Source organism: Rhipicephalus microplus, unplaced genomic scaffold (assembly GCF_043290135.1).
Source record: "Rhipicephalus microplus isolate Deutch F79 unplaced genomic scaffold, USDA_Rmic scaffold_24, whole genome shotgun sequence".
Classification (NCBI taxonomy): Eukaryota; Metazoa; Arthropoda; class Arachnida; order Ixodida; family Ixodidae; genus Rhipicephalus; species Rhipicephalus microplus.
The window spans coordinates 8,825,056-8,848,770 of NW_027464597.1; the positions used below are offsets into that span (position 1 = coordinate 8,825,056).

Sequence of the window (23,715 nt, forward strand, 5' to 3'; positions counted from 1 at the left end):
AAAGAAAAGCAGTATCAAGGCAGTCAACACAGCTCAATCAACCACGTTTGTAATCTTCCTCAAAAGTTTGACACATGCTGTTTTTCACTGGTAGATTCGGAGCAGGTTTTTTTGCTCCGTGGCGACGAAACCGCATTTCACTGGTAGATTCAGAGTGGATCCGCGCTTTTCACTGGTAGTTTCAGAGCAGCTCGCTCCGAGGCGGATTGCTCGCACTGCTCCGCCGACAAGTCGCAGATTCGGGCGGAAACACGACGAGCAGCATACGTCACTTCCGTCGTTGTACGTTGCTGAGTTTTGCAAAATGGCTGCGTTCGCTGCCTTGGCGGAACTTCTGTCTAGCGACGAAAGCACTTCAAGCAGCAGCTCGTCCAGCTCAGACGACGAAGACTTCGAGGAAAGACAAGCGCTATGCGAAGCCTTCTTTCGGGAAACTTTTTCGGAGTCCCACCGCGAACGTCCCAAAATTTTGGGGTTCATCGAGAACGTTGCGCGGCTGTACACAGACGAGCAGGTAAGCGCGGAGCTCCCTCTTTTCATAATACTACATGAACCTAATTTCATCTTTTTATCATTTCCTTCTCTGCAGTTCCGTCAAGACTTCAGGGTGTCGAGGCGTGTCGCGGAAACGTTGATCCGTGGTTTTGAAGGCTCGCGTCACTACCCATGCAGTGATCGTGGTGGGTCCCCCTCGAAAACCGCGGAAGAGCACATTCTGGTCTTTCTGTGGTAAGTCTGCACGCTGTTTTAAAAGTCATGCCTACCAGTGTGTATAATCTTAATGCTTTCAAGTGCTTCGGCGTAGAAGTACGTTTTTTCGTTGCGTGCGCAGAATTTTGACGGGGAGTCCAACCATTATAAATTTTTGTTCGTGTGTTTATGTGCGCGTGTGTAGAGAATATACACATGTGAAATTTAACAATTTCGGCGGCGTTAAATCTCCCTAGTAGCCTTCCCGTGGCTACGCCGCTTGTGCTTTTTGTCCTTGAAAGTTGCTAAGTGTGATGCAATGGAAACCAATGAAATATGACCGCTTGCAACTGCACAGCCAGAGAGAACAGTGTTAAGAGCTTCTACTTTTCTTACGGCTGCTAATTTTGATGCAAATATTTCATGCCTTTATTTCACAAAGCAGGCTTTACTTGATCACTTTCTTCCATAATGTGTGTTTGCTGTGTCAGGTTTGCTGCAAACAAGGCGTGCCTGAGGGACGTTGCTGGACGCTTTGGCATGGCAACTGCGACAGCATTTAGAGTCGTGGAGCGCACGCTCGAATATTTCCTTGATATAGCCGAAGAGGTAATATCATTTCCAGGAGATCTTGATCAGCTGTCAGCGGACTTCGAACAAGTAAGAATTTTAGGTATTTCACTGTTCCATGGCAAACACAACAAATGAGTTGTCTAATTGAAGCTTACTTTAGAGAATAGTCACATAATACATTGATTGTAGCAGGTTAAGCTGCCGTTGGGGCACAGGGGATGTGGTACTAAGTTGCGCTTGAAAGATGGGGTTATTGTCAAGCAGTCTCACTATCAAATGAGAAATGCTAGTGAAACATGTATTGTTCATTTACAGTGCACATAAAAGCAGGGTGTCTGCCAACGTGGAAAAGTCAGGGAATTTCAAAAAAACCAGGCCAGGTCATGAAAACTGACAGCAGTTCTGTGGGACCGTCACAAAAATAAGCATCGCCATTCATCAAAGCTTAAAAAGTCTCTCAGCTGCAACTACAGTGGGCTGCTGGAAGGTGTGTGAAAAAAAAAAAAGGACAGTGCATAACTCTTGCTTCTGAGTGTAAACGCGAAAGGGACCCATAGAACACAAAGTTTACTGACATTTCAGTACCTCATATGGGAGAGAGCCTTGTTTAAAAGTCATGAAAAAGGCACAGTGTACTTCAGTACGCCTAAATACGTGACGTAAGCAGAGAGAGTACATTGTCAGAAGCCTCCCATCACTCCTGTGCAGCGTATGTACAGTTGTCTGTATCTGGATTCGAGAGTTTTACAAGTCTATTTGGTGGTCTGTGATTCCGTGTGTTCAGGGAGGGCAGTCGAGGCCACGCCTCGTTTTGTGGTATCATATTTGTGTTGTTTAACTTTTACCAGTTTCACCGATGTACTGGTCACAATTATGTCAGCCTATGGCATAAACTAGACTAAGGAAATTTCTGCTCGGCAACTTGTCCTTCACATTGGCTAAAGCATTCTTTAACATCCATGTTGGTATATCCACTCTTTTGGTGCCTGTTGCTTCTACATATCACACGGCATATCTGACTCACGTCTGTAGATTTATGCATGTTTTGTCTATGCCACGATTTCGGCCCGGCTTGAAGGCCGTCTGGTTTTTCTAGGCTAGAACTGCTATCAGCTGAAGCTTGCTGGGCTACTCATGTCTTTTAATAATAATAATAATAATAATAATAATAATAATAATAATAATAATAATAATATTATTATTATTATTATTATTATTATTATTATTATTATTATTATTATTATTATTATTATTATTATTATTGGTGGTGCAACACCAAACGTCTTCAGCTACACACTTATGCTGGTAGCTCGTGTTTCAAGGGTAGAACTTGGGTAACTTCAGCTAAATTTTTCATTTCAGTTTTGTGAGATTGTGTAAATAAATCTGCAATTATTTTTCAGTGTCACGTCTACAGCAGAGTACGTAAATCAAGGTAACATGCGGACATTCATGATTCATCTATAGAATCAAGGAAACTGTTCCACCTTGACAAATTCATTCTCACCACCACATATTCAAATGTCAGCACTTTAAACGTTGACCCCAGCTTTCATTTCACTTCAAGTATGACAGCCCAGATAAATGCATGTGCTTGTCGTAAAAAAAAAAAACATTTTGCAGTATGGCTATGTTCTTGCAACGTTGTCGTTACTCGTTGTCAAGGCAAGATACATAGAATATGCGAGTAGTAGTTATTTACTTTTTTTGTTGAAAAGTATACTTTAGAGGTGTGCAAATTAGGCGGCGGCGCAAATCAATAGTAAATACATCAATCTAGGTCGAATCAGTTCTAATCTAATCTACATATAAATAGGTGAGTCAGTAAATACAGTAGTTCAGGTCGATCTAATTAAATCCAATCCACATCCTAACCGGCGTGGGCTACAGCCATTATAGTAAAATAGATTTTACTCCAGTGGCAGAACCGGCCAGGCTCCTGTGTTTTCATTTTACACGAATGCCACCAAATGGCACCACTTCTAAGTTTCTCAGCAGCTTTGACTGCGATGTCAAACGATCGCAGACACCTTCAAACTTCATCTGCGGTTACTCTTAACTTGTGTGTTTTCTTCCTGGTTCTTCGGAACATCAAACAGCTGACTTGCTCACTGCCTAGCTCAGGGGTTTTATTTTGGCCAGATTTACATGTTTTTTCACAATTGTCGCATGCCCTGAGAACATTTTGAGTGCGTCTGGTAATTATGTTTATAGAGCGCCCGGTTTTTTTTTTTCTACTCGGGTTTGTTTGCAGTGTACAGTGTTTTCCATGCAAACGTGGCAGTCATGGAATTTGCTTTGAATCATGATGGAAAACCTGGGAAATTCAAGGAATTTAGAAATATGAAATTGGTAGACACCCTGAAAGGGACCCCTGGCACTTAAAATTTCTAATGCCTTTTGCTGTGGTGTTCCGTACAATGATTCCATAGTTCTGGCATGTAAAAGACTTGTGTCACCTAAAGTTAACTCCGCTAAGACCAACAAAACTACTGCATCAAGTGTTAAGATTATTTACTTCAAGAAGTTCACTACAGGTGTGTTCTTTTTCTCTCACTGTCACAGGTGTCAGGAGTGCCCAACACGATCGGTTGCATTGACGGATCCTACATAAGCATCCGCTGCCCTGCAAAAAAAGTGCGTTCAACCTATGTGAACAGGCACAGTTATCCGTCACTGACACTGCAAGCTCTGTGTGATCACAAAAAGAAGTTTCTCGATGTGACTACTGGACACCCCAGCAAGATTCACGATTCGAGAATCTTCAGGACATCGAGGCTTTCTTCAAAGTTGCCGCATGTGTGCTGTTCCGGGAAGTACCACGTTCTCGGGGACGCTGCCTACCCGCTTCGAGATTACCTCATAACCCCATTCAGGAATTATGGTCACCTTGACGCGAGGCAGCGCGCCTTCAATTATCACTTTTCGGCAACGAGAGTGAAGATTGAGAATGCCTTTGGAGACCTCAAGGCCAGGTTCCGCCAGCTGCTGCACCTGGACTTTCTGTTTGTAGACAAAATGAACAAGTTCATTATAGCTTGTTGTGTTTTGCACAATATGTGCATTAATTGTGGTGATGTGGATGTGCCGCCGTACATCGATGATGAACATGCACCGTGGGAATGGGAGGCACAACCGGATGATGTTCCCCCCAACAATGGCCCGCTTGCATCAACTGAAGATGCACTGCGTCGCCAAGGCGAGGAGAAGCGTGAGCGCTTAATGCAAGCGATGCGCATTTGATTTAAAGTTAGGACTGCCTACGTGTACACAAAACAAGAAACGTTAAGGTGTTGTAAATTTTGTTTCGTGTTGTAGAGATTTCTAGCAGAAAATAACACTAAAAGACGGGACGAAGCAAGGACACAAACTACGGCGCTGACTAACAAGCAAATTCGTTTTATTCTTCTAATCCGCGTATATATACTTTACCACAATCTCAAGGAAACAAAAAAAAATAGAATCATGATAAATGCATGCCCCTCATTTCTGAAGCGTATCATTTACAACGGCGGCGAAACATGCATCAGTTTCCCTTATATTTCCCTCTCTCTGAAGGAGTTACCTCTCCTGTCTTATTGAGCATTTCTTTCCTCCTGAGTCAGCCAACATTTGTGTGTGTCTTTTTTTTGCTTTTTCTCACCCTTCAGATTAGTGGTGGAGTGTATATACCTAGACTGGAAGAATAAGACACATTTGGCTGTTAGTCAGTGCCATGGTTGTGTCTCTGCCATGGTTGTGTCCCTGCTTTGTCCCATCCTTTAGCACTGTTTTCTACAGGAAACACTGTACTAACCAGCTAAAATGCATGCCGCACTGTGTTGTAGTGACTCATCTTGCTAGGGCGCAGCCTGATTTTTTTGTTTCTTAGCTTTGTGACACGTAGCAGCTTCCACATAGCGTGAGTCAACCCAAGATGTTTGCAGGAATCTGACTGGATCAGTGTAATTGTTTCCTATGCGAAGCCATCAGCATGCTTATTGCTGACTAGTGCTAACGCCGCAGCGTGTTGGTCGGTATGGCTACTGCAGCTGAAGATAGCTGGTGATATTGATAGTAACTGCACTCTTCGTGCTGGTGAGACACGAGAAAGTGACAAAGTCAACCGGCCAAACATAGCTGGGCTCCAGCTCTCGTCAGCCACCACAAACATTCTGAGAAACATGTAGTGACATTGGCATAAGTCCAAGCTAGTGCAGGCTACACTGAGGAGCATTTGTGTTAATGGAACAATGTCACCAAAATTACGAGCTTGAAATGTTTGTGTTGTTTGTCTTGCAGTTGGGGCACTATGCTTGTCAGTTAAACCTGTCGCTTCGAGGAATATTCGTAATGAACACCCATCCCGACTCATTGTTTCCCACGCATGGTGCCCAAATTCAAAAAGTGCGCTCTGAACGTCACAAAAGCCCGAGTCTACATAGTCTTATGACTCCTGAGATTGTTCGCTGTGTAATTTTTTGTGATTCCAGTAGTAGTTTTACAGTGATGCCAAAATTAGTCACAAGGAGCCATTCTTGCATTAATTACACAGTACATTGCAATATTTATGATCAAAGTTTGGGGACTACCGGACACAATGCTCTTAATTAAAGCATTCAAGTCAAAACAAAAATTTGTCAGGGGTCCTTTAGGCATGGTGACTGCTGCTGTGAGAAATGGCTTCTTTGTCATGCAATTTGGTTATTGCTTGTGCATTAACATTTCATTTGCCTGATGAAAATTTGCATGGACAAACGTTCTGCATTTCTTAGTCTTTGTTCAGCTTTTCTTACCATCAAAACGGCGTGAAATTATAATGATCATTGCAACTTTGTCTTGTAAAAGGGCCCTGGAACCCTTATTTCACCTCAACAACAAACATTGTCAATCTGTTATCAATGCGCCTGCCAACGTGCACATGTGTACAATGCTTACAATAAACATGCTTTTCACATTTTATTCATTTTTCTTCAAGTTGAAAATTTCACGGAGAAGATTCATCTTTTCTTTGTGCATTTCTTCTCGTCGCTGTGTTTTAGCAAGTCGTCGCTCTTCCCTCTTGCTGTCTCTTTCAGCCTTTCGCTCTGCTCGCCGTTCATCTAACTCCTTCATTTTTTCAAAGAAGGTTTGCAGGTGGAGCTCGCGTGCTGAATTCGAGCGTTTTCTTTTTGAATCAGGAGTGTCGTCCTGCCCAACGGAGCTGGATGGAGAGTGTGACGTTGACGAGCTTGAACCAGCAAGTGGAACAGACTCGGTGGATGACTGTGGACATGTCTTTTTTGATACCACTCCACTTGCGTCGCGTACCACTTCTGGTTCCAAGCTGTCGTCCAGCCACTTGATTTTTTCAAGCTCGGCCTCGTAGGGGACTTCTTGTGGGGAACAGCCAGACGTATTATTTTTCCCAGCTGCCACATTTTTTCTTTTCAGTACGGTTTTGTACCGAGAGCAGCACTGCTCACCAGTTCTCATTACACCCAGTTTATTATTAATGTCTGTTGCAATTTTTTCAAACATGGCCTTTTTGTTGCGAAATTTTTTCAGAGGGCCAACTTGAGGGAAATATGAGGCGTAGAGGTCCAGCAGCAGCTTCGTCTCGCCACTCGTCCACTCACACCCTGCAGCTGAAATATGCATTATACACACATAAAATACATATAAACTGGCATTAATAGACTTTTTTGATACAGGGCACGAAGCTATATGCTCTCTGAGCCATAGAACACTTACTGTAAAGCATTAGTACTGTCACACTGTTTTGGCACAGCAAATATTGGGTGCTGTGGGGATCGCTTTGCATATCAGAACAGACAATCATGCAAATTCATAATATTACTATACATAACTTATTCACAGCATAATTTTCTTAGAGAGTAAATTTGAAAACACTGCATAATAAATATGGGGCCTCTTCGTGCAGCTGACTATTCGTTGAATTCAATTTTATTATTTAAGCACCCAATATTGAGAAGCGTGAGCAAGAAGCCATTAAATGGTTTTGCGTAATTCGTGGTTTTTTTGAGAGGGTTTGCAATCTGCTGGACCTATCTTCATCCTAATGCCACTAGCATGTTTGTGTATGCATGCTTACCACGTGCAGGAGTCCCTGGCTGACAAGCCCGACTTGGTGACGCACCAGTAGACGCTGCAGAATCTGTGTTTGATAATTGAAAAGCATTGTAGTATGTTAATATGTGTTAATTTTAAGCAGGTACACAATTTTCTTCAAGTAGTCCTTACACGTTGCTCGTCAAGGCATTGTCCTCTACATATATAGACGACTGTATACAAAACTAGTTCTACAGAGACACATGTAGACCAATTTACCATTTCCTAAAAATGCGCCCTGTGTATGTGACAAAGCGTCGGTGGCGTCACACTGTGTAGCACCTTCAAATAGAGAAAAAGAAAAGACATTTGCGGGTTAACACCAAAAGAGTAGAGGTCAAGAATCACCAAGAAAACGTTACTTCTCTAGTAAATTTTTCATGCATGTATTCATGCGCGAATACAGAGATCGCCATGCATTTTTATTAAAGGTAATACAGCAGCTTGGTGAGCGCTGCGAAAATTCCGGCGCTTGTGATATTCTAAATAGTAGGACTGTAAGGTGTTGGGTAAGCAACTGCTCTGATTAAAAAAAAAAGCCTGCTCACAACATGCCGTATTTTTGCGAGCGCCGATTGCGGCCGTTACCACGTGTACCCGCATGCTTTACAATTATCTGACCAGTCTTCATGCGGAGCTATCAAAGTTAGCATTCCGTGCAGAGTTTATTATCAGCGTCAAGTACGTCGCACTTACCGTTCAGATCGTTGCCGCTGTTTCTGAAAACGCCCAGCAACAGCCGACGCACAGCCGGTGTCAATTCCGCGTGCTCGTCCATACTTGCTACACAACTGCTGTTCGCGACTGCGTTAAAGTGTTCTACAAAGCTTTAACTGCGTGGTCGAAATGCGCGCCCTGCAGTGGCGGCCAAAGTTGCCAAGGAAACGAAGAGAGCGGAAAAATAAACTGTTTCCGGAACCGGTTTGCGTGACGTATGCATAATCAACTTCCGGGGCACCTCTCACGGAGCATTCTCGTGTTTCACTGGCAGAGGTGGCTTCGTGCGATCCGAGTGCTCGCTCCGGGATTTCGGCGGTCGCTCTGAATCTCCCAGTGAAAAACACCAACAGTGTCCTCATCACCACATGTATCGTGCACAACGCACTCACTAGTGTTAGAGGCTCCGCTATGACAGCCTACCAGTACACTCGACTTGGGCTTTGACTTGACTTGCCCGAGGTCGGGCCATGTGTCAGATGCAGAAGTCGATCCTTTTCACGTTGGGACCAGGCTGCTTCAAAGCACAATTGATCGCGATTGGCTGGTGTTCCAGAATGCTTCGAACCACACCTCGCCGCGGTCGGCTGGTGACGATACATCCATGATCAGTCTGAACGTTGAGCAGCCCAGTGCACCCATCGACACGGCAATTTACCTCCCGCCACCACCTACGACTTACACTCTCACAAATATCTCACTTTTAACCATGCGCACAAATAACAAAGGACACGACCCTTCACTAGTACACAGCACCTTCCCTTACAAACCCCATTTTGACAGTCAGTTGACTTGGATTGGCTTGGCTACTTGACTATCCACAATGGTGCTGCATGGTCAGTGGTTGCCAGCTGCTAGTTTGTTAATACGCGCTACAGCGGCGTATAATGACTAATTTAAGGTTGTGACATTTAAGAACACAATGTTTCAAATGTATATTTCACAATACCAGGTTCGATACCCAAGCCAATGAATTACGTGCGTCTCATTAAGCGGAAGGCATAATTTGAAAGTTTTCTGCCAAAATTAAAAGAAACAAACGAGGCAAAAATATACAATAACTTCATAACTGTATGAAACAAATGTGGGGAGAAAGTTTTCACATATGAAATGCATCTACTTGGTGCGCAAAGATTTTGAGGAACTATATCTAAGTGCTCAGTGCAATGCTATTGTTATCCCCAAAAGATCCTTGACAGGACCTTTTCCGGACCAATTGTTGTCCTCAGAAAGCATTCGAAAAGACATTTCCGGGTCAAAACAGCTTGCGTCGTCCTCAGTAAGTACTAAGGTCAATGATAACTGTGCGAGGACGATTGTACCGTATGAGGACGACCTCAGGACATCGAGTGTTGTCTGGGTTAGTGACCAAATGATTTTTTTTTTTGTTCCTTGTGCATTTTTCTTCAAAAGTGGGAACGACCCCTCCGCTCACAAGTTAGCCCTTTTCACGTGTGAAATGACGCAATGGACTCTGGCCGTTCCAGTGAAGTGCAGTATACCGCCTCGCTGAACCGATCACACCTGGCTAGTTGCGTGCAGCACGTCGCTTACTCGGCTTTCGCCGCCGCATGCCAGTTCGCTTCCAATCCAACATATGCCCGCGTTTGTGCTTTCTTTGTGCATGCTTCACTCGGGATCGTGCTCGGGTGCAGCGAGTAGCCTGTTCGTTTAAGACAACAAAGGCAACGCGCGGAAGCGGCCTCGCACGACGCAACGGCGGCGAATTTAATTGCGAACGGCGCCGTGATGCACTTGTACCGCTGTCACTATATTGAGCAGCTATCTGCAGATGACTGAGATGAGGTTGCCAGCGCTGAGTAGAAGGACAAGTTCATCGCCACCGGCTGTCGCGCCATCGCTCTTTTCTGATGCTTACCGTTAAGGCACCGCTGCAACTGCACGGAAGTAGTTGTCACTAATCAGCCGAACTTGGTCGTTGCTGAAACTTTTTGCGGCACATTGTGGGGTCGGAAAGTTGAGCGTCGCAGTGAAAGTTATCGTTCTTCGCATTTATGGCTTCTTGCGTTCGAAGACGTTGTTGGTTAATCTGCAGCGGTCGTAGATTCCGAGAACAGTGTCAGAAATGTTTGTCATGTGAAAGCTGACCGCAAGTCTTCATGCTGCCTCCTATTTCTTTTCGTTTTTATTGCAATAGCAATTATTAGGCGCGAGGCCCACCACTGGAGGCGCGAGCGCTGCAATCGCTGTGATGTCCGGGGTTGGATCACGTGATCTCGCCTCGCTGGCAAAGAAAATCTGGCGGTTTGATGCATTGTTGTTAACAGCGCCTTCACGGTGTTTTCATATTTTAACAGCGTTGTATTGCTCTGACTTCACCAATGCAGACTTCTGCAAACTACACAATGCAGAAAGTTGCAGTAAACGTTACCAGGGGCGTGCCACAGTGCGCTACGTACGCAATGTCACTGTCGCGGCCGCTAGCAGTGTCACTGTCACCTCTCTTTGTTGTTATTTATTTATTTATTTATTTATTTATTTTGAATACCTCAAAGGCCCCAGCTGGGGTATTACATGAGGGATGGGTAATAATTACAGAATAAAAAAAGTGATTCGAGGGCAATCTTGAATTGATGCGGGTCGGAGTGGTGCACGGTAGTTGTAGGCAGACGATTCCAGTCCCATGCGGTTGTCACAAAAAAGGAGCGAAGATGTGCGGTGCTTTGGGCTGGTGGAGGATACACTGCGCTTGAATGGTTTGTGCGACTTGATGAGCGATGAACTGGCAGGATGGCTGGAACTTCGATGGGGGCGTGATAAAGTTTGTAAAAAAGGCATAGTCGAGATATGTGACGTCGTAATTCTAGATTAGAAAGGTAAGCACGAGTTTTAAGTTTGGAAACACTGGAATGGTAGGTATATTCAGAGTAGATAAAACGTGCAGCACGGTTTTGAATCGATTCCAGAATGTTGGATAAATGAGATTGATGGGGATCCCAGACAGAACATGCATACTCTAATTTTGGACGAACAAGTGTGACATATCATATTAGTTTAACTGATGGGGGCACAAGTCTTAAGTGTCTACGTAGAAAACACAGAGTGCGATTCGCGGAGTTGGCTATGTTAGTCACGTGGGCTGACCAGGAAATGTTACTTGAAAATGTGACACCAAGATATTTGTATGATTCAGCGGGTGAGACTGCAGTGCCAGAAATAGTGTATTCTGCTGAGTGGTGATGGGGCCTGCAATGAAAAGATACCAATGAAGTTTTCTTTATGTTTAAAGGCATTAACCACTTATCACACCAGGATACGATTAGATTGAGGTCGTTTTTAAGTGTAGTAGTTTCAGCACTGTTTGCTATGGGACGGTATACGACGCAGTCGTCTACAAAGAGGCGAATGCTTGAAGAGATGTTTGATGGAGGGTCATTGATGTAAATGAGAAAAAGTAATGGTCCGAGCACTGTACCTTGCGGCACACCAGAGATTACAGATTAACGGCTAGATGAGACGGAGTTAGCATGCACAAATTGTTGGCGATTGGTAAGGAAACTGCGAATCCAATTAAATACATTTGTATTAATGTTTAGACGAGAAAGCTTTAGTAGTAGCCATTGATGCGGGACTTTGTCGAATTCTTTTTCAAAGTCTAAGAAGAGGGCGTCAACAGGTATATTTATGTCGAGGCTGGAACTGATATCATGATAAAATAAAGCTAGTTGTGTGTCACATGAAAATCCTGAGTGAAAACCATGCTGACTGGAATGAAAATAGTTATTGCTGACTAAGAACTTGACGATGTTAGAGTGAATAACATGCTCCATTAGTTTGGAGCAAATTCTAGTAAGGGAAATGGGGCGATAACTGCTGCAAAGAGATGAAGGACCTTTTTTGGGCACTGGAACAATATTTCCCACTCTCCAATCTTCCGGCACCACTCCTGATGATAGCGACTGCTGAAAAATATGACAGAGTAGTGTACTAGCAATGGATTTTGTGTTTTTGAGCATTTTCGCGTTAATACCATCGATGCCGCATGAAGATGTGAGTTTCAGTGAGTCGATTAGTTTTGCGATGCCGTTTGAGCAGAATGTGATGTCCGGCATCTCACTATGGTTGAGATTAAGAAATGAAGGCAAGTTATCGACAGGTTCAACGATAAACACAGAAGAAAAAAAGCTGTTAAGTTGTTCGGCAGCCTCGTGATAGGGAATTGGATGATTTTGATCGTTGTGCAGTACTAAAGGTTGGAAAATACTGGGGTTAATTGTGCGCCAGAATTTTCGGCGGTCATTGCTTAACATAGCGGGCAATGTTTGTGAAAAAAATAAAAGTTTTTCTTTGTTAGCAAGTTTATCGAATTCTTTTTCTGTAGCGTAGTACCTGTTCCATGCACATGCGCTATTGGATGGCTTTGCCGATCGAAAGAATCACTTCTTTTTGTTACTTAGGCGTTTTAATGTGATGTTGAACCACGGGGATGACTTTTTCTCGGTTACGGTAATCGTGGGCACATGCTTGGTGAATAGATCTAGCATTTCGTTTTTGAATAGCAGCCAATTATCTTCGACCGAACGCTTTGAAAGGTGATGGAGTTAAAATGAGCATAAACCATGAATGTTTACAAAAAAGCAGAACATTTCAGTTCCCACACGGGAGCCTCGTTAACAATGAAACATGAATGTGAAAACAGTTCGATTACATATATTTTAAAATGGGACTCTCAATTGACAGAGAGTCAATATATAGCCCGGAAGTCTAGTTCTTTTTTTTGTTTTCATTATTTTTACATTGTTCCAGTCTATTTCATGGCCAGTTGCTTCTGCATGTTCGGCCTGCGCATTTGACGAAACCGTCTTTCTTACATCATACGTGTACCGCTCTAATCTTTGCTAATGCTTCTTTTTCTCGCCCTGGTAACTTTTGCCGTAGTTTGCACCAGCAACATTCTCCTCCCTAGCCGTCCATTCCCATGTGTGTGTACCCGACCATGTGGGTTTCCATCCGCCAGTGGCGTAGCCAGGACGTGGCACACCAAGCCCATGCCCCCCCTCCCCCTCCCAAGTTTTCTCATGGTATATAGCATGCAAAATAACGGTCGCCCACACCTACCGGCCTGCCCAGCCCCTAGTTCTAATCAAGGTGGCACCCCCTCCGAAAAAAAAAATTCTGTCAACGCGCCTGCCATTCGCGACTTCAGTTCACAGGGATCCTTTTTACGTCCATACAATGGACCCATAGCCACTGTCACTACCTCCTGATGTTGTTTTTATCTACAGGCGGTAACGTGTTCAGCTTCGCATACTGATTCCTCTTCGAAGAGCTACCGTGAAATATCGTACAACTTATTATTGAAACTGAAAAAAAAAACTGGACATAGGCGATTTTACTGAAACATGAAATTGCTCTTTAGATCACAGTACGCAAGACCTCCCAGCATGCTCAAGGGCGTAAAAGGCTACTGCTGGCTGATCACATTTTTAAAATTATGAATTATCCCTTTGTAGAAGCTCTGGAAGTGAACCAATCATTCATAATTTTCACCCGTGTGTGGCTAGATGGGGATGGAATGTGCAACGTTTGACCACCGTAGAAATTTCGCACAATGGATATTAGGAGCATGCCACAGAGAAAAGTTACAACTCTGAATGAGGCACGAGCGTGAGTGATTTGCACGTTTACCCACAATCATAACAGAAAGGATACGACTGCATGTGGCTGTAAGAATGCTGTGTTGCTTCCCACCCCACTATGCTTTCCACAAAGCGAGGAATCTGCTCTGTTGTGCTTCGTAGGGTTATGTGTGCTGAACATAAATATAACTTGTGCATGCTCGATCGCCATGTGAGCTGCGACCCGGCTTTAGATGCAAACCTACAATGAATGAAGTAGCGTGGTTGCACGCACTTCTTGCAGCAAAGACGAGTTTTTTTTTTACTATTATACCCACTTGGTGCTTCAATTCAACACGCAATGAGTAGTCAATTTTTACAGAGGCGGCGCGCTCGGCCGCCGTGGTTTTTCCATTTAGGTGGTCATAGCAGACGACGCCGACAGTCAGGCACTGTGAGAAGCATAACACTTTTCTGTGGCAGTTATTTAGCACTTCGTACAGTCACGGAAGAAGCTGCAACAGTAATTTACTGATCTCGTTGAGTGGAAGTACAAGAATAGAATAACTAAAAAAAGAGACGCGAAAGCGGCTGCGGGCTGTGCGTGAGAGGGCGGCGGAGCAATCCAACCACTACAGTTACTGTATATGCTACTAGTAACTCTACCAACCACGTACGTCACAGGAATGCTTCCGCATGGTGGCGCCATAGTGTGTCCTCATGCCCGATATGGATACTCGTCTGCATTTCGCCACTGGCATCATGCACCGTATATGTAGTACACTGTAGTGTATGTATACATATCTCTATATAAGAAAACGCTAGAAAGAAAAGAAAATCCATGAAGAAGACTATGGCACGGGGAATCGAACATGGGACCTCCGCGTCGTAAATGCGAGGCATTAATCACTGAGCCACCGTAGGATAACTCCTTCAACATAATAATGGCAAGCTATTTATATCTACCACATACCGCTGTTGGCGAGCATCTTGAGGGGAACTATCGTATTTTCAGCATTACCAACAAGATGGCGCAATGAGCGCGCGGCCGCTCTCATCTTTCACGCGTACTTTGTCCCGCGGGCACCACCACAACGTAATCAATGTCTCAATGTGTACATCAGTGCTGTACAGCATGACGTCCTTAAGGCGTACAAGACCTGTGTTCATTACCGACAAAATTTAACGAAGAAGGGAAAAGCAGCGCTTGAAGAGCTATCGAATAACCCTGACATTGTTTTGAAACCTGCCGATAAGGGAGGAGCAATCGTCATTCCTATAGGAAGGATTACATAGCGAAAGCTACCCAACATAGAGCCCTCCCAACCGACCCAACAGATAGTTTTAAGTCCATCTTGCATATAGCTGATGACTCTATCAAGAGAAAAAATAAAACTAGAGAAAATAAATGCTCGGTCACTTTCTCCGCTCAATCCTGCGGCCGGCAGATGTTACATACTCCCGAAGATTCACAAACAAGGTAACCTGGGCTGACCAATTATCTCCTGTATAAACACTAGAACCCAGAACTTGTCGCGCTATGATGGTTCCGTTATTAAAAATATTCCTGAGACACTTCCATAATTCGTCAAGGACACCAATAATTTTCTTCAAGACATTTTTCTTAACATTCCCTAAAATGCAATATTGTAACACTGGACGTCGCCTCACTTTATACAGAGAAACCTTGTTAAACTGTAGTTGGCCGGAGCTCGGAAAAAGTACGTACTAAACGGTAGTACTGCTTAACCGAAATAGCGTCAGGTCGCTCACTTACCTGTCAAAAAAAGAAGCCTTCGGGGAGTGCGATGAAAGAACAGAAAATGTGCAGTAATTTAATAACTTCGTGTGACAAAGTCTGTAATCTTCATTTGACGATGCGGTGGCCTAGCAGCAACGACAGCGGCCTCAAACTCACTTATGCTGGGAGCCAGCTTTTCCGCCAGCCCCCTCTTCTCGGCAAATACTCGCATGACGCTGACGCAATGCGCAGCTTCGGCCACTGTCGGACCTGGATCACCCGTGTTGTCGTTTTCCATGTCGTCCTCATCACTATCATTTGACGACACTTCGACAACCGAGGCAACAATGGCTTCGTCGGACATGTCCGGAGATGTCTGCGCATCGCTGTCTGGGTCTCTGAAGTCGGGGAAGGAAATGCCTTCCGTAACGCCCTGCCGCTCAGCACTTCAGCTAGCAGAGTTTTGCAAGGTTCGTCTACGATGTCCGAAGTCTGGTCGATGGTGTCACTGGCGTCATCTGCATCCCCCGCACACACACTGAAGCCAGCACGCTTGAAGCAATTTTGAACTGTCGTTGCTTCAACCTGCCGCCACGAGTATTCGAGCAGGTGAATCCCGCCAATCAGGTCGATATAGAATAATTTGCCACATTCAATAGCGAGAAGAAATCTGCGCAGCGGTTTCTTCTTGTAGAGCTGTTTTACAGCTCGAATGCTGCCTTGGTCCAAGGGCTGGGCAATCACTGTTGTGTCTGGTGGCAGAAACGCCAACTTCACAGCTGTCAGGTTGTCCAGGACGACGTGCGCCGAAGCATTGTCTAAAATAATAACAACTCTTCTGTTCTTAGCCGCAAAACAACGATCGATGAGGCGCACGTACTTCTCAAAAAGTTTTGCCGTCATCAATGCTTTGGTGTTGCTGCGATAGAAGACCCCTGATGGCAACTGGGAGTCTTTGAAACTTCTAGGCTTTGCCAACTTTCCGATCATGAGGAGCGGAGTTTTGTCGGTTCTAGTCATGTTAACGCAAAACGCCACTGATATTCTGTATTTTGCATGCTTGCCGCCGGTGCACGTCTCGCCTTTGAACGCGAGCGTTTTGTCTGGTAGCAACTTAAAGAATAGTGCCGATTCATCCATAATAAAGATATCATCAGGTGCGTAGTCTTCCAAGATGTTCTTCAGCTGACCATTTCACCACTGCTCCGCGCCATCCACGTCAGCAGCAGCACCTTCTCCCGAAGGAGTCCTCGTGGTAATGCCGTGCCTCGCCATAAATCTGGCCAGCCAGCCATTACTGCACATGAAGTTGTCATGGTTGAGCTGCGAGGCAAAAACCAGGGCCTTCTCCACGAGCAGGGGTCGCTGATAGGCAGATTTTTTGACCGTGCAGCTTTTAGCCACTTTACCAGCGCCTCCTCTCCATCCGAAAACGCCGAACCGCGTAGCCGGCACCTTTTCGCAGTTGCAGCAGCACTGCCAAGCAACTTCTCTTTGGAATTCCTAATTCCACACACCGTGGTTAACGGCAGGTTCTTTTCGCGTGCCAGCGCCGATTTTTTCGTGCCACTTTCAATAGCACGAATGATGTCCAATTTCTCCTCTATTTTCAACACTCGATGCTTTTTTCCCAGCTTCGGCATGACGCAAGTACGAAGCAGCACTAGCACACATACACAACACGTGAAAAATGACGCGAGAGCTGTACGGCACGGATCAACCAGGGAACACCTATGCACGGCGCCAAAAGAACAAAGAAAGCAAAGCAAGCGCACACCGTGTTTGCATGTTTGTGCAAAGCGCCATCGCGTGGACAACACCAGAAGCCTAGCCGGCCGAGCGCTTCTTGTTGCAGAAAAATCCAAGAGATGGCGCTCACCAACACAGCCGCCATCATCATCAACACAAACAAGCGAGGCGTGTTTCGATCTCTGGGGCTTGCTGTTCTGTCGGGACGCCCATTGGGGGACGACATGCCGCGGCAAGTGCGCAACGAAAATTGGAAAAACTACTTGTTAACCGATACATACAAGATAAGCTGGTACGGCTTATGTGGATACAAAATGCATTATGTTCAATGATCGCCAAGTCGGAGATTTGACTACACTACTTTTAAAATGAAACTACTGTTTACGCGGGTACGGTTTAACGAGGTTTCACTGTACTAACACACCGCATGCTGATGGAATCGCTGCAGTGCTTAAGGCATGCGAGGATTCTTGCCTCGAGAAACCAATCGATAATTAAGCCCTACAATTGCTATTGAAGCCTATTCTCGAACTCAATAATTTTTAATTTAATAATTGTCAATACACTCAGATTAGTGACACGTCAATGGGAACCCGAATAGGTCCTACTTATGCTAACATTTTCATGGGCATTCTAGTAAATAATTATCTGTCCAACACTGACCTTATCCTTGGTATTATAGACGGTTTATAATGATATATTCTTAATTTGGGCAAATGGGGAGGACATACTCTTAAAATTTATAAATAGATTCAATAATTTTCATCCGTCAATCAACCTTTCGTACAGCTATTCAACAACTTTCTGGATGTCACTGCTGCGCTTTCCGAAGGAAAATTGCTCACAAAATTATATCGCAGACTTACTGATAGAAACCAGCTTCTCCATTTTCAGAGCAGTCATGTGCGACATTGTAAGACAGGTACACCTTATAGTCAGACTTACTGATTGTGTTCAGACCGCGAAGATTTCCTATCTAACTGCGAGCATCTTTAAAGCACTCTCATTTAGCGATGGTAGCCAGCGGGCTTAGCTGATGACGCTATAGACCAAGCAGACCAATTGGATAGATCCGACATTTTTAGCGGAAACGGTTTGCCTGAACGTGCTGGCACTAATGTCGTATTAACTTACTCGACATCAGTGCCAAAGGTTCTTTCCATACTTAAATGCCACCACAACATCCTTAACCAAAGTGATCATCTGAAAAATATCTTTCCTGAATCACTTCGCGTTGTTTACCGGCGCTCGAAGAATCTCCACGATAAGCTAATATCGTCAAAATTAAACGAACCCACAACATCTGGTTGCGCACCTTGTAACAAACCACGCTGCTAGGTTTGTCTACATATGCAAACCACTCAGGAAGCCGTTAATATGTCGTCAAACTTCATTCTTAAAATTCGCTGCTCCTTTAATTGCAATATCTCTAACGTTATATACATGCTCGAGTGCGCCGCTTGCCAAGAACAGTATATTGGCCATACAGAAACATCGTTCCAAATATGCTTCAACAACCATAGATTGCATATCAATACGCTACTTAACCTCTCGCTCTCAAAACATATTCGCTTACCAGGGCACTCTTTCGAAAAAAATAGTGTCACTATACTTGAATCGAGCTTTCATTCTCACCATGATCAGGAAATTCCCGAATCGTACCTCTTCTACAAATTCAACACCGTGTCATCAGGTATAAACAAAAATACAGGCACGCTTTCTAGCGTGCCCACCAAGCATTATCAGCCTTAACCCACGGCCCGTAGCGTCATTGGTTAAGCTTGTTGGATTCTGTCTCTAATGTTTGTGTTATTGTGTATATTTGTGTATCCAAGGTTTACAGTCGCTTGCGTTGATTAATCGCTGCCGCTATCACGAATGTGGATGCAAGACTGTATTTGAATGCGCGCGCGCAATAAAAGTATGAACTACTCATTTTATTCATATCACAATGACTGAGCTGTGTATGTGACGCACAATCTGACTAATATCACGCAGTGTTTTGATATTTTGATATTCATGCTTTCATGTTTTATCATCTGTCTCCGGTTCTTGCAGAGTTATGCTGTGTGCGTGAAGTGATTTCTGTTCTTTAGTGTTTTACATTTCTATATATCTAAGTTTTTTTGCATGATAACTAACTGTACCGTCATGAACACTTCACGCTATGAATTGTCTAATCACTGATATACGCCGTCAATCTGTATTATCCCATGTGAATCGTCTTTATAAGCAAACACGTTGACATGTACTTGTTACTTTGACAAAGGCTGGTCCACCAGCCGAAACATCAGTCAGCAAGTATACCATGCAAAACCAACGTGTGTCGTACTCTATTTTTCCTTATTCTACCGGGGCCAGCGTTACTTCCTTGCTGCAACTATATTTGCTGTTAGGAGCACACTCATTATGGTGGGAAGCCTCTGTATAAAGCATGGTGTTTGTGATATCAACTTCCGATATGTATATCCATGCTTTGTGCATGCATTGGTCGATTATATTTAGCCTTCGCACTACTGTTTCCCACCTTATTTGAAGCCTCATTTATCAATCATATGTCACCCTTGTAAGTGCGCAAAAGGTGCAAAAAAGAAAAGCACAAAAGCATTCACCAATAATCATCTCACATGTACTATCGGTCTTGTTTCGTAGGCTAAATGATTCAGTCAATTAGCGAAATTGTAAATTGTTGCTGTCACATTGACTTAGTCTCCTCTTCGGCCAAACTGTGGCTTTGTTTTACGACATGATGTGCACTTTTTTACGTGTCACATCACAAGGATCGCATCGATTTTTTTCTTTTCTTTTCTTTTCTCGTATGATGCAGAACGGAGTCACGCAGGGTACATGAAGCTGAACTGGAGCCACTGGACCAGACTGCACTCGACGTCAGGCTATCTTCTGAAGGTGAGTTTGTGGTATGACGAATGTGACAATGGATAATGATAGGAGATCCCGGCGGTGTAACCACGGTGGTAGAAGCTGGCATATAATCTGTACGACTCAGCACCGACTTCAATACCCCTTATTCATGTCAACAGATGTTGCATAAACTAACGTCACTAAAGGGACCTTGAAATGCTTTTTCAGGTAACCACAGAATGAATTCACTGGAAAAGCTTATTGCCTCACGAATTCAATGCAGCAAAAATTTTAAGAATATATCCAGTGCGAGTGGAGTTACAAAGGTTTGTCGCATGCTGCAATTGCATTATCTCTTCTCTCGCCCCGATCAAAGCGCTGGAAGCTAAGCAGGGAGAGATGGCAGGGCCACTGAAAAACGTCACACGTGGCTCGTGGCCTTGAGAACTTTTCTTTCCTTTTTTTTTCTTCGAATGCATTGCTTTTTCGGTGTGATTGCGCACGCACGCATGGAAAGTTGCGGCCGCCCGTGGCGATCTTTGTAACGAGCGAGCGCGACATCTTCAAATCAGCCAATGGCTGATAGATGGGTAATTCACGTGTGATTTTTGGGCATATTCCGCCATTTGTTGAGAGAAGAGAAAGCAATTTTTAGCTGACTTTGATAATTTATTGTGAATTTCAGGCCGCGTGCTGTGCTATAATATTTGGCTCGCGTGTTGTCGAAAAATGTATGGGTGGAGGGACCTTAGTCAGGCAGAGGTAATCTGCCTTTAGTCCCTTCAACCTAGGCAATCGTCGTTTTTGTCTGAATAAACAGTGAATGAATGAGTAAATGAAAACCTCTACTACCGATCGGCAGCATTTTCTGAGCATGCTGAAAAAGTGTTGCAGGGCACCTTTAAGAGGCACAGTGAAATGTGCATCTTTGCTGCTGACTGCTGCGGCAGATCTTGCTAAGTGAACTGAGCCAGGGCCATCATATAATGTAAGAGTTTTTCTGTGGTACAAGAACTGAGGGACACTTTTCTTTCAATTCCAAGAACTTCTTCTGGATCATTTGCTTCCTGTTTTCTGAACATTCAGTAAAAGTCTATAGCAAAAGCAAAGTTGTTACAAAATGGATGATTCTGATTTTAAGCAAGTGTTCTATTTGATGCATATCATTTTAGAGCATAGGTTTACGTAAGATAAAGGCCAATTCATAGTCGCAGTAACTGATGAAAATTAATTTAATGAGTTCAAAGAAAGAACACAGTCTTTTTGAGAGTAGCCGAATCGTTGCTGTGCACCTGGTAGAGCAGATCTGGACCACCCACTTCTTTCTACGTGGCCTCTGAGACCAGCTTTGGCAGTAGGACGAAATGTGATGCTAACTAGAGAAATACACCGAGGAGCATGAACACTGACGTACAGTTTCCACTACCACACACCTGTGATAAGTATCAGAGTCCATTTTTGTCTCTTTGTTAATTTTTATGCTGTGTCCTTTAACGTTTGCCGTAACTATAGTATTCTGGGTTAAGTGCTGCTGTATGACTTAATGCTTACAGTTGACCGCATGTTGCGCGGCACCACTGCCACGTCGCGCCCGGCGGGCTGGGCCGGTGGCACTAGCGATTCGGAAGGCAGCAACCGGTCGGGAGACACGAGTCCTGCTGCCAGCCCGCAGGCGTTGGCACGAACCATGCTGCTCACTGTCTCATCGGGAGACGAGCTGGACACCGACCACGACAACGGTATGTGCGTGACTTCCACACAGTTTTTCATTTCGGCTGTTTTAGATGCGAAGCAGCTTTTGCCTGGGGCTGTGTCTGTCCCTCGGCGACCGCTTCTCTCCCACTGCATATGCGCCAAATCTTTCCCCTCTCCTTGCGTGAGCCTGAGAAGGCAGCAGAGTGCTGCCTTCGCTTTGTTTCTCTTCTCCTATTTATCTCTCTGTCACAGCCGTGCGCTCGTATATAATGTTGCGCACTGTCGCTTCGTTTCACTCTCCTAGCAGCGCTGAGTGTTCACTTGACGGCACACACATGGTAATACACACAAATGGCAGGAAGGTAACATAAACAATACACAACATATACAAAACTCCACACACAAGTGAAACATATGCGGAAACATGTAAATGGAAACAGTAGTGAACACGAGTGCTGCTTCGCATTCACACACGGTTCAATTTAGTGGGAGACAGTATAATGTTTTGCCCCACCACCTTCTTTTTATTGTGACAGCTAATGATCACTCCAAGCGAAAATCAGCACGTGATGTCGATGTCACCGTGATGTTCTATGAAACGCAAAAATGTAATTTATTCCATGTCATGATGTCAGAGACAAGCATTTGAGGGAGTGCTATGTCCTCACAGGTCATGCATGAATAGGGGATATGACGTTAGTGTAGAAAAAGAAGGTATTAGTATTTGAGGTTTTGGGAAGGAATGTAAAGCAGCACCGAAAGTTGGTCCCTATATCTTGCATGCAACTACTCAAACGATCAGCAAGAGCTGAATGACTGCATATGCACTTAGTTAGTCATCAAATAGCTGTCTCACTTATCTGCTTTTTGTCTTACTGATCACTTAATACCAACTCACCTGTAACACCTACCTGTTGAATCATTGCTTTTTGTTGAAAGGAAGGGCCGAATGTAGCATAGTCACATATGTGCGGGTGTGATTCTTTTTTGTTGCAGAGCGAGCGGCAGGGCGACCCATGTGTCTATCCCTGGCCGCCGAGACGCACTCTTTCCGCAAGCTACGCACGCCTTCTCGCTGTCGAGAGTGCGACTCCTACGTCTATTTCCAAGGAGTCGAGTGCTCGGAGGTACGGAGTCACTTTGCTTTGTGGGCATGAGTGCGTTTGCTGCATGTATGCTTCTCCGCCTTGTGGGCATCTGTGCGTTCTTTTGTTCTGTCTTATATGTTTAAAATGGCCGTGGAGAGTAAGATTTTGACCATGCTGCACATGTGCGATGCGTGAACTGAAAAAAAAAAATAATTCTAGCCAGTTGGAATCCCTCAGACAGCAAAACTGCGGCAATTCGATCCCTTTAAATCTCCTCTTCTGTTCTTCCTAGTAACTTATCTGGGAGTCATATCTGTGTTGTTTCTTTATTCAAGCTAAGTCACGTCTTCAGTTCCAGTCGACAGCAGTGGGGGATGCAGTTTACCTGAAGCCTTTCTCTCTTTCTTCTAAATCTTTTCCTGTCACTCTGGTTTACTTTGTCATTTCAGTTGCAGCAACTCTCTCAATCCACTGCTCCCAGCTCCCTTCTCAATGCAAGGCAGGCAAAGGTTGCTGAGAACACATGGATTATACATACAGATTTATGTGTGAATTTATGAGTAGGTAGATCCCCCTAGATACCATATTTACATGATTGTAAATACGGTATCTGTCGCAGTCCCCTCAAATTGCATTGTAAAAAAAAAGAGAAAATAGGTATCAGCGCATTTCATAAACGAAATCTATTTACAGTGCTGATGAATATAACAAACTCGAATTTAGATGCGCAAAGATGGGATCTGCCACAGTGATCTAGTGGCTAAGGCACTTGGCTGCTGACCCGCAGCTCGCGGAATCAAATTCCAGGCGCTGGGACCGCATTTTTGATGGAGATGCAAATGCTTGAGGCCAGAGTGCTTATATTTAAGTGCTCGTCAGAAAATCCCTGGTGGTCGAAATTTCTGGTGCCCTCCACAACGTCGTCTCTCAA

At 44.3% G+C, this 23,715-nt stretch overlaps 3 protein-coding genes across 4 annotated transcripts in view; 2 read left to right on the forward strand and 1 right to left on the reverse strand.

Annotated features, from left to right (window-relative positions):
* The window catches only part of LOC142786498 (rho GTPase-activating protein 45-like), a 192,512-nt gene that overhangs the window by 132,499 nt on the left and 36,298 nt on the right, over positions 1-23,715 (forward strand). Inside the window, exons 14-16 of the mRNA XM_075884225.1 lie at positions 19,967-20,046; positions 21,555-21,740; positions 22,693-22,823. Of these exons, the coding sequence (XP_075740340.1) occupies positions 19,967-20,046; positions 21,555-21,740; positions 22,693-22,823 (397 nt within the window). The remainder of the gene's footprint in view (positions 1-19,966; positions 20,047-21,554; positions 21,741-22,692; positions 22,824-23,715) is intronic.
* Positions 67-6,204, forward strand: LOC119185086 (putative nuclease HARBI1). Of its 2 annotated transcripts, XM_075884227.1 has the most exons (4): positions 68-514; positions 590-729; positions 1,182-1,350; positions 3,829-6,204. In XM_075884227.1, the coding sequence occupies exons 1-4, from the start codon at positions 305-307 to the stop codon at positions 4,504-4,506; spliced, it is 1,197 nt and encodes a 398-aa protein (XP_075740342.1). In that variant the 5' UTR covers positions 68-304; the 3' UTR covers positions 4,507-6,204. The 2 variants fall into 2 exon arrangements, with proteins under 2 accessions (XP_075740341.1, XP_075740342.1); XM_075884226.1 differs by having other exon boundaries at positions 67-729.
* On the reverse strand, positions 6,189-8,428 carry LOC119181446 (uncharacterized). The gene is made up of 4 exons (XM_075884228.1): positions 8,050-8,428; positions 7,573-7,635; positions 7,337-7,399; positions 6,189-6,869 (listed from the first exon to the last, which is right to left on the reverse strand). Exons 1-4 carry the CDS (start codon positions 8,129-8,131, stop codon positions 6,202-6,204), a joined length of 876 nt encoding a protein of 291 aa, XP_075740343.1. The 5' UTR covers positions 8,132-8,428; the 3' UTR covers positions 6,189-6,201.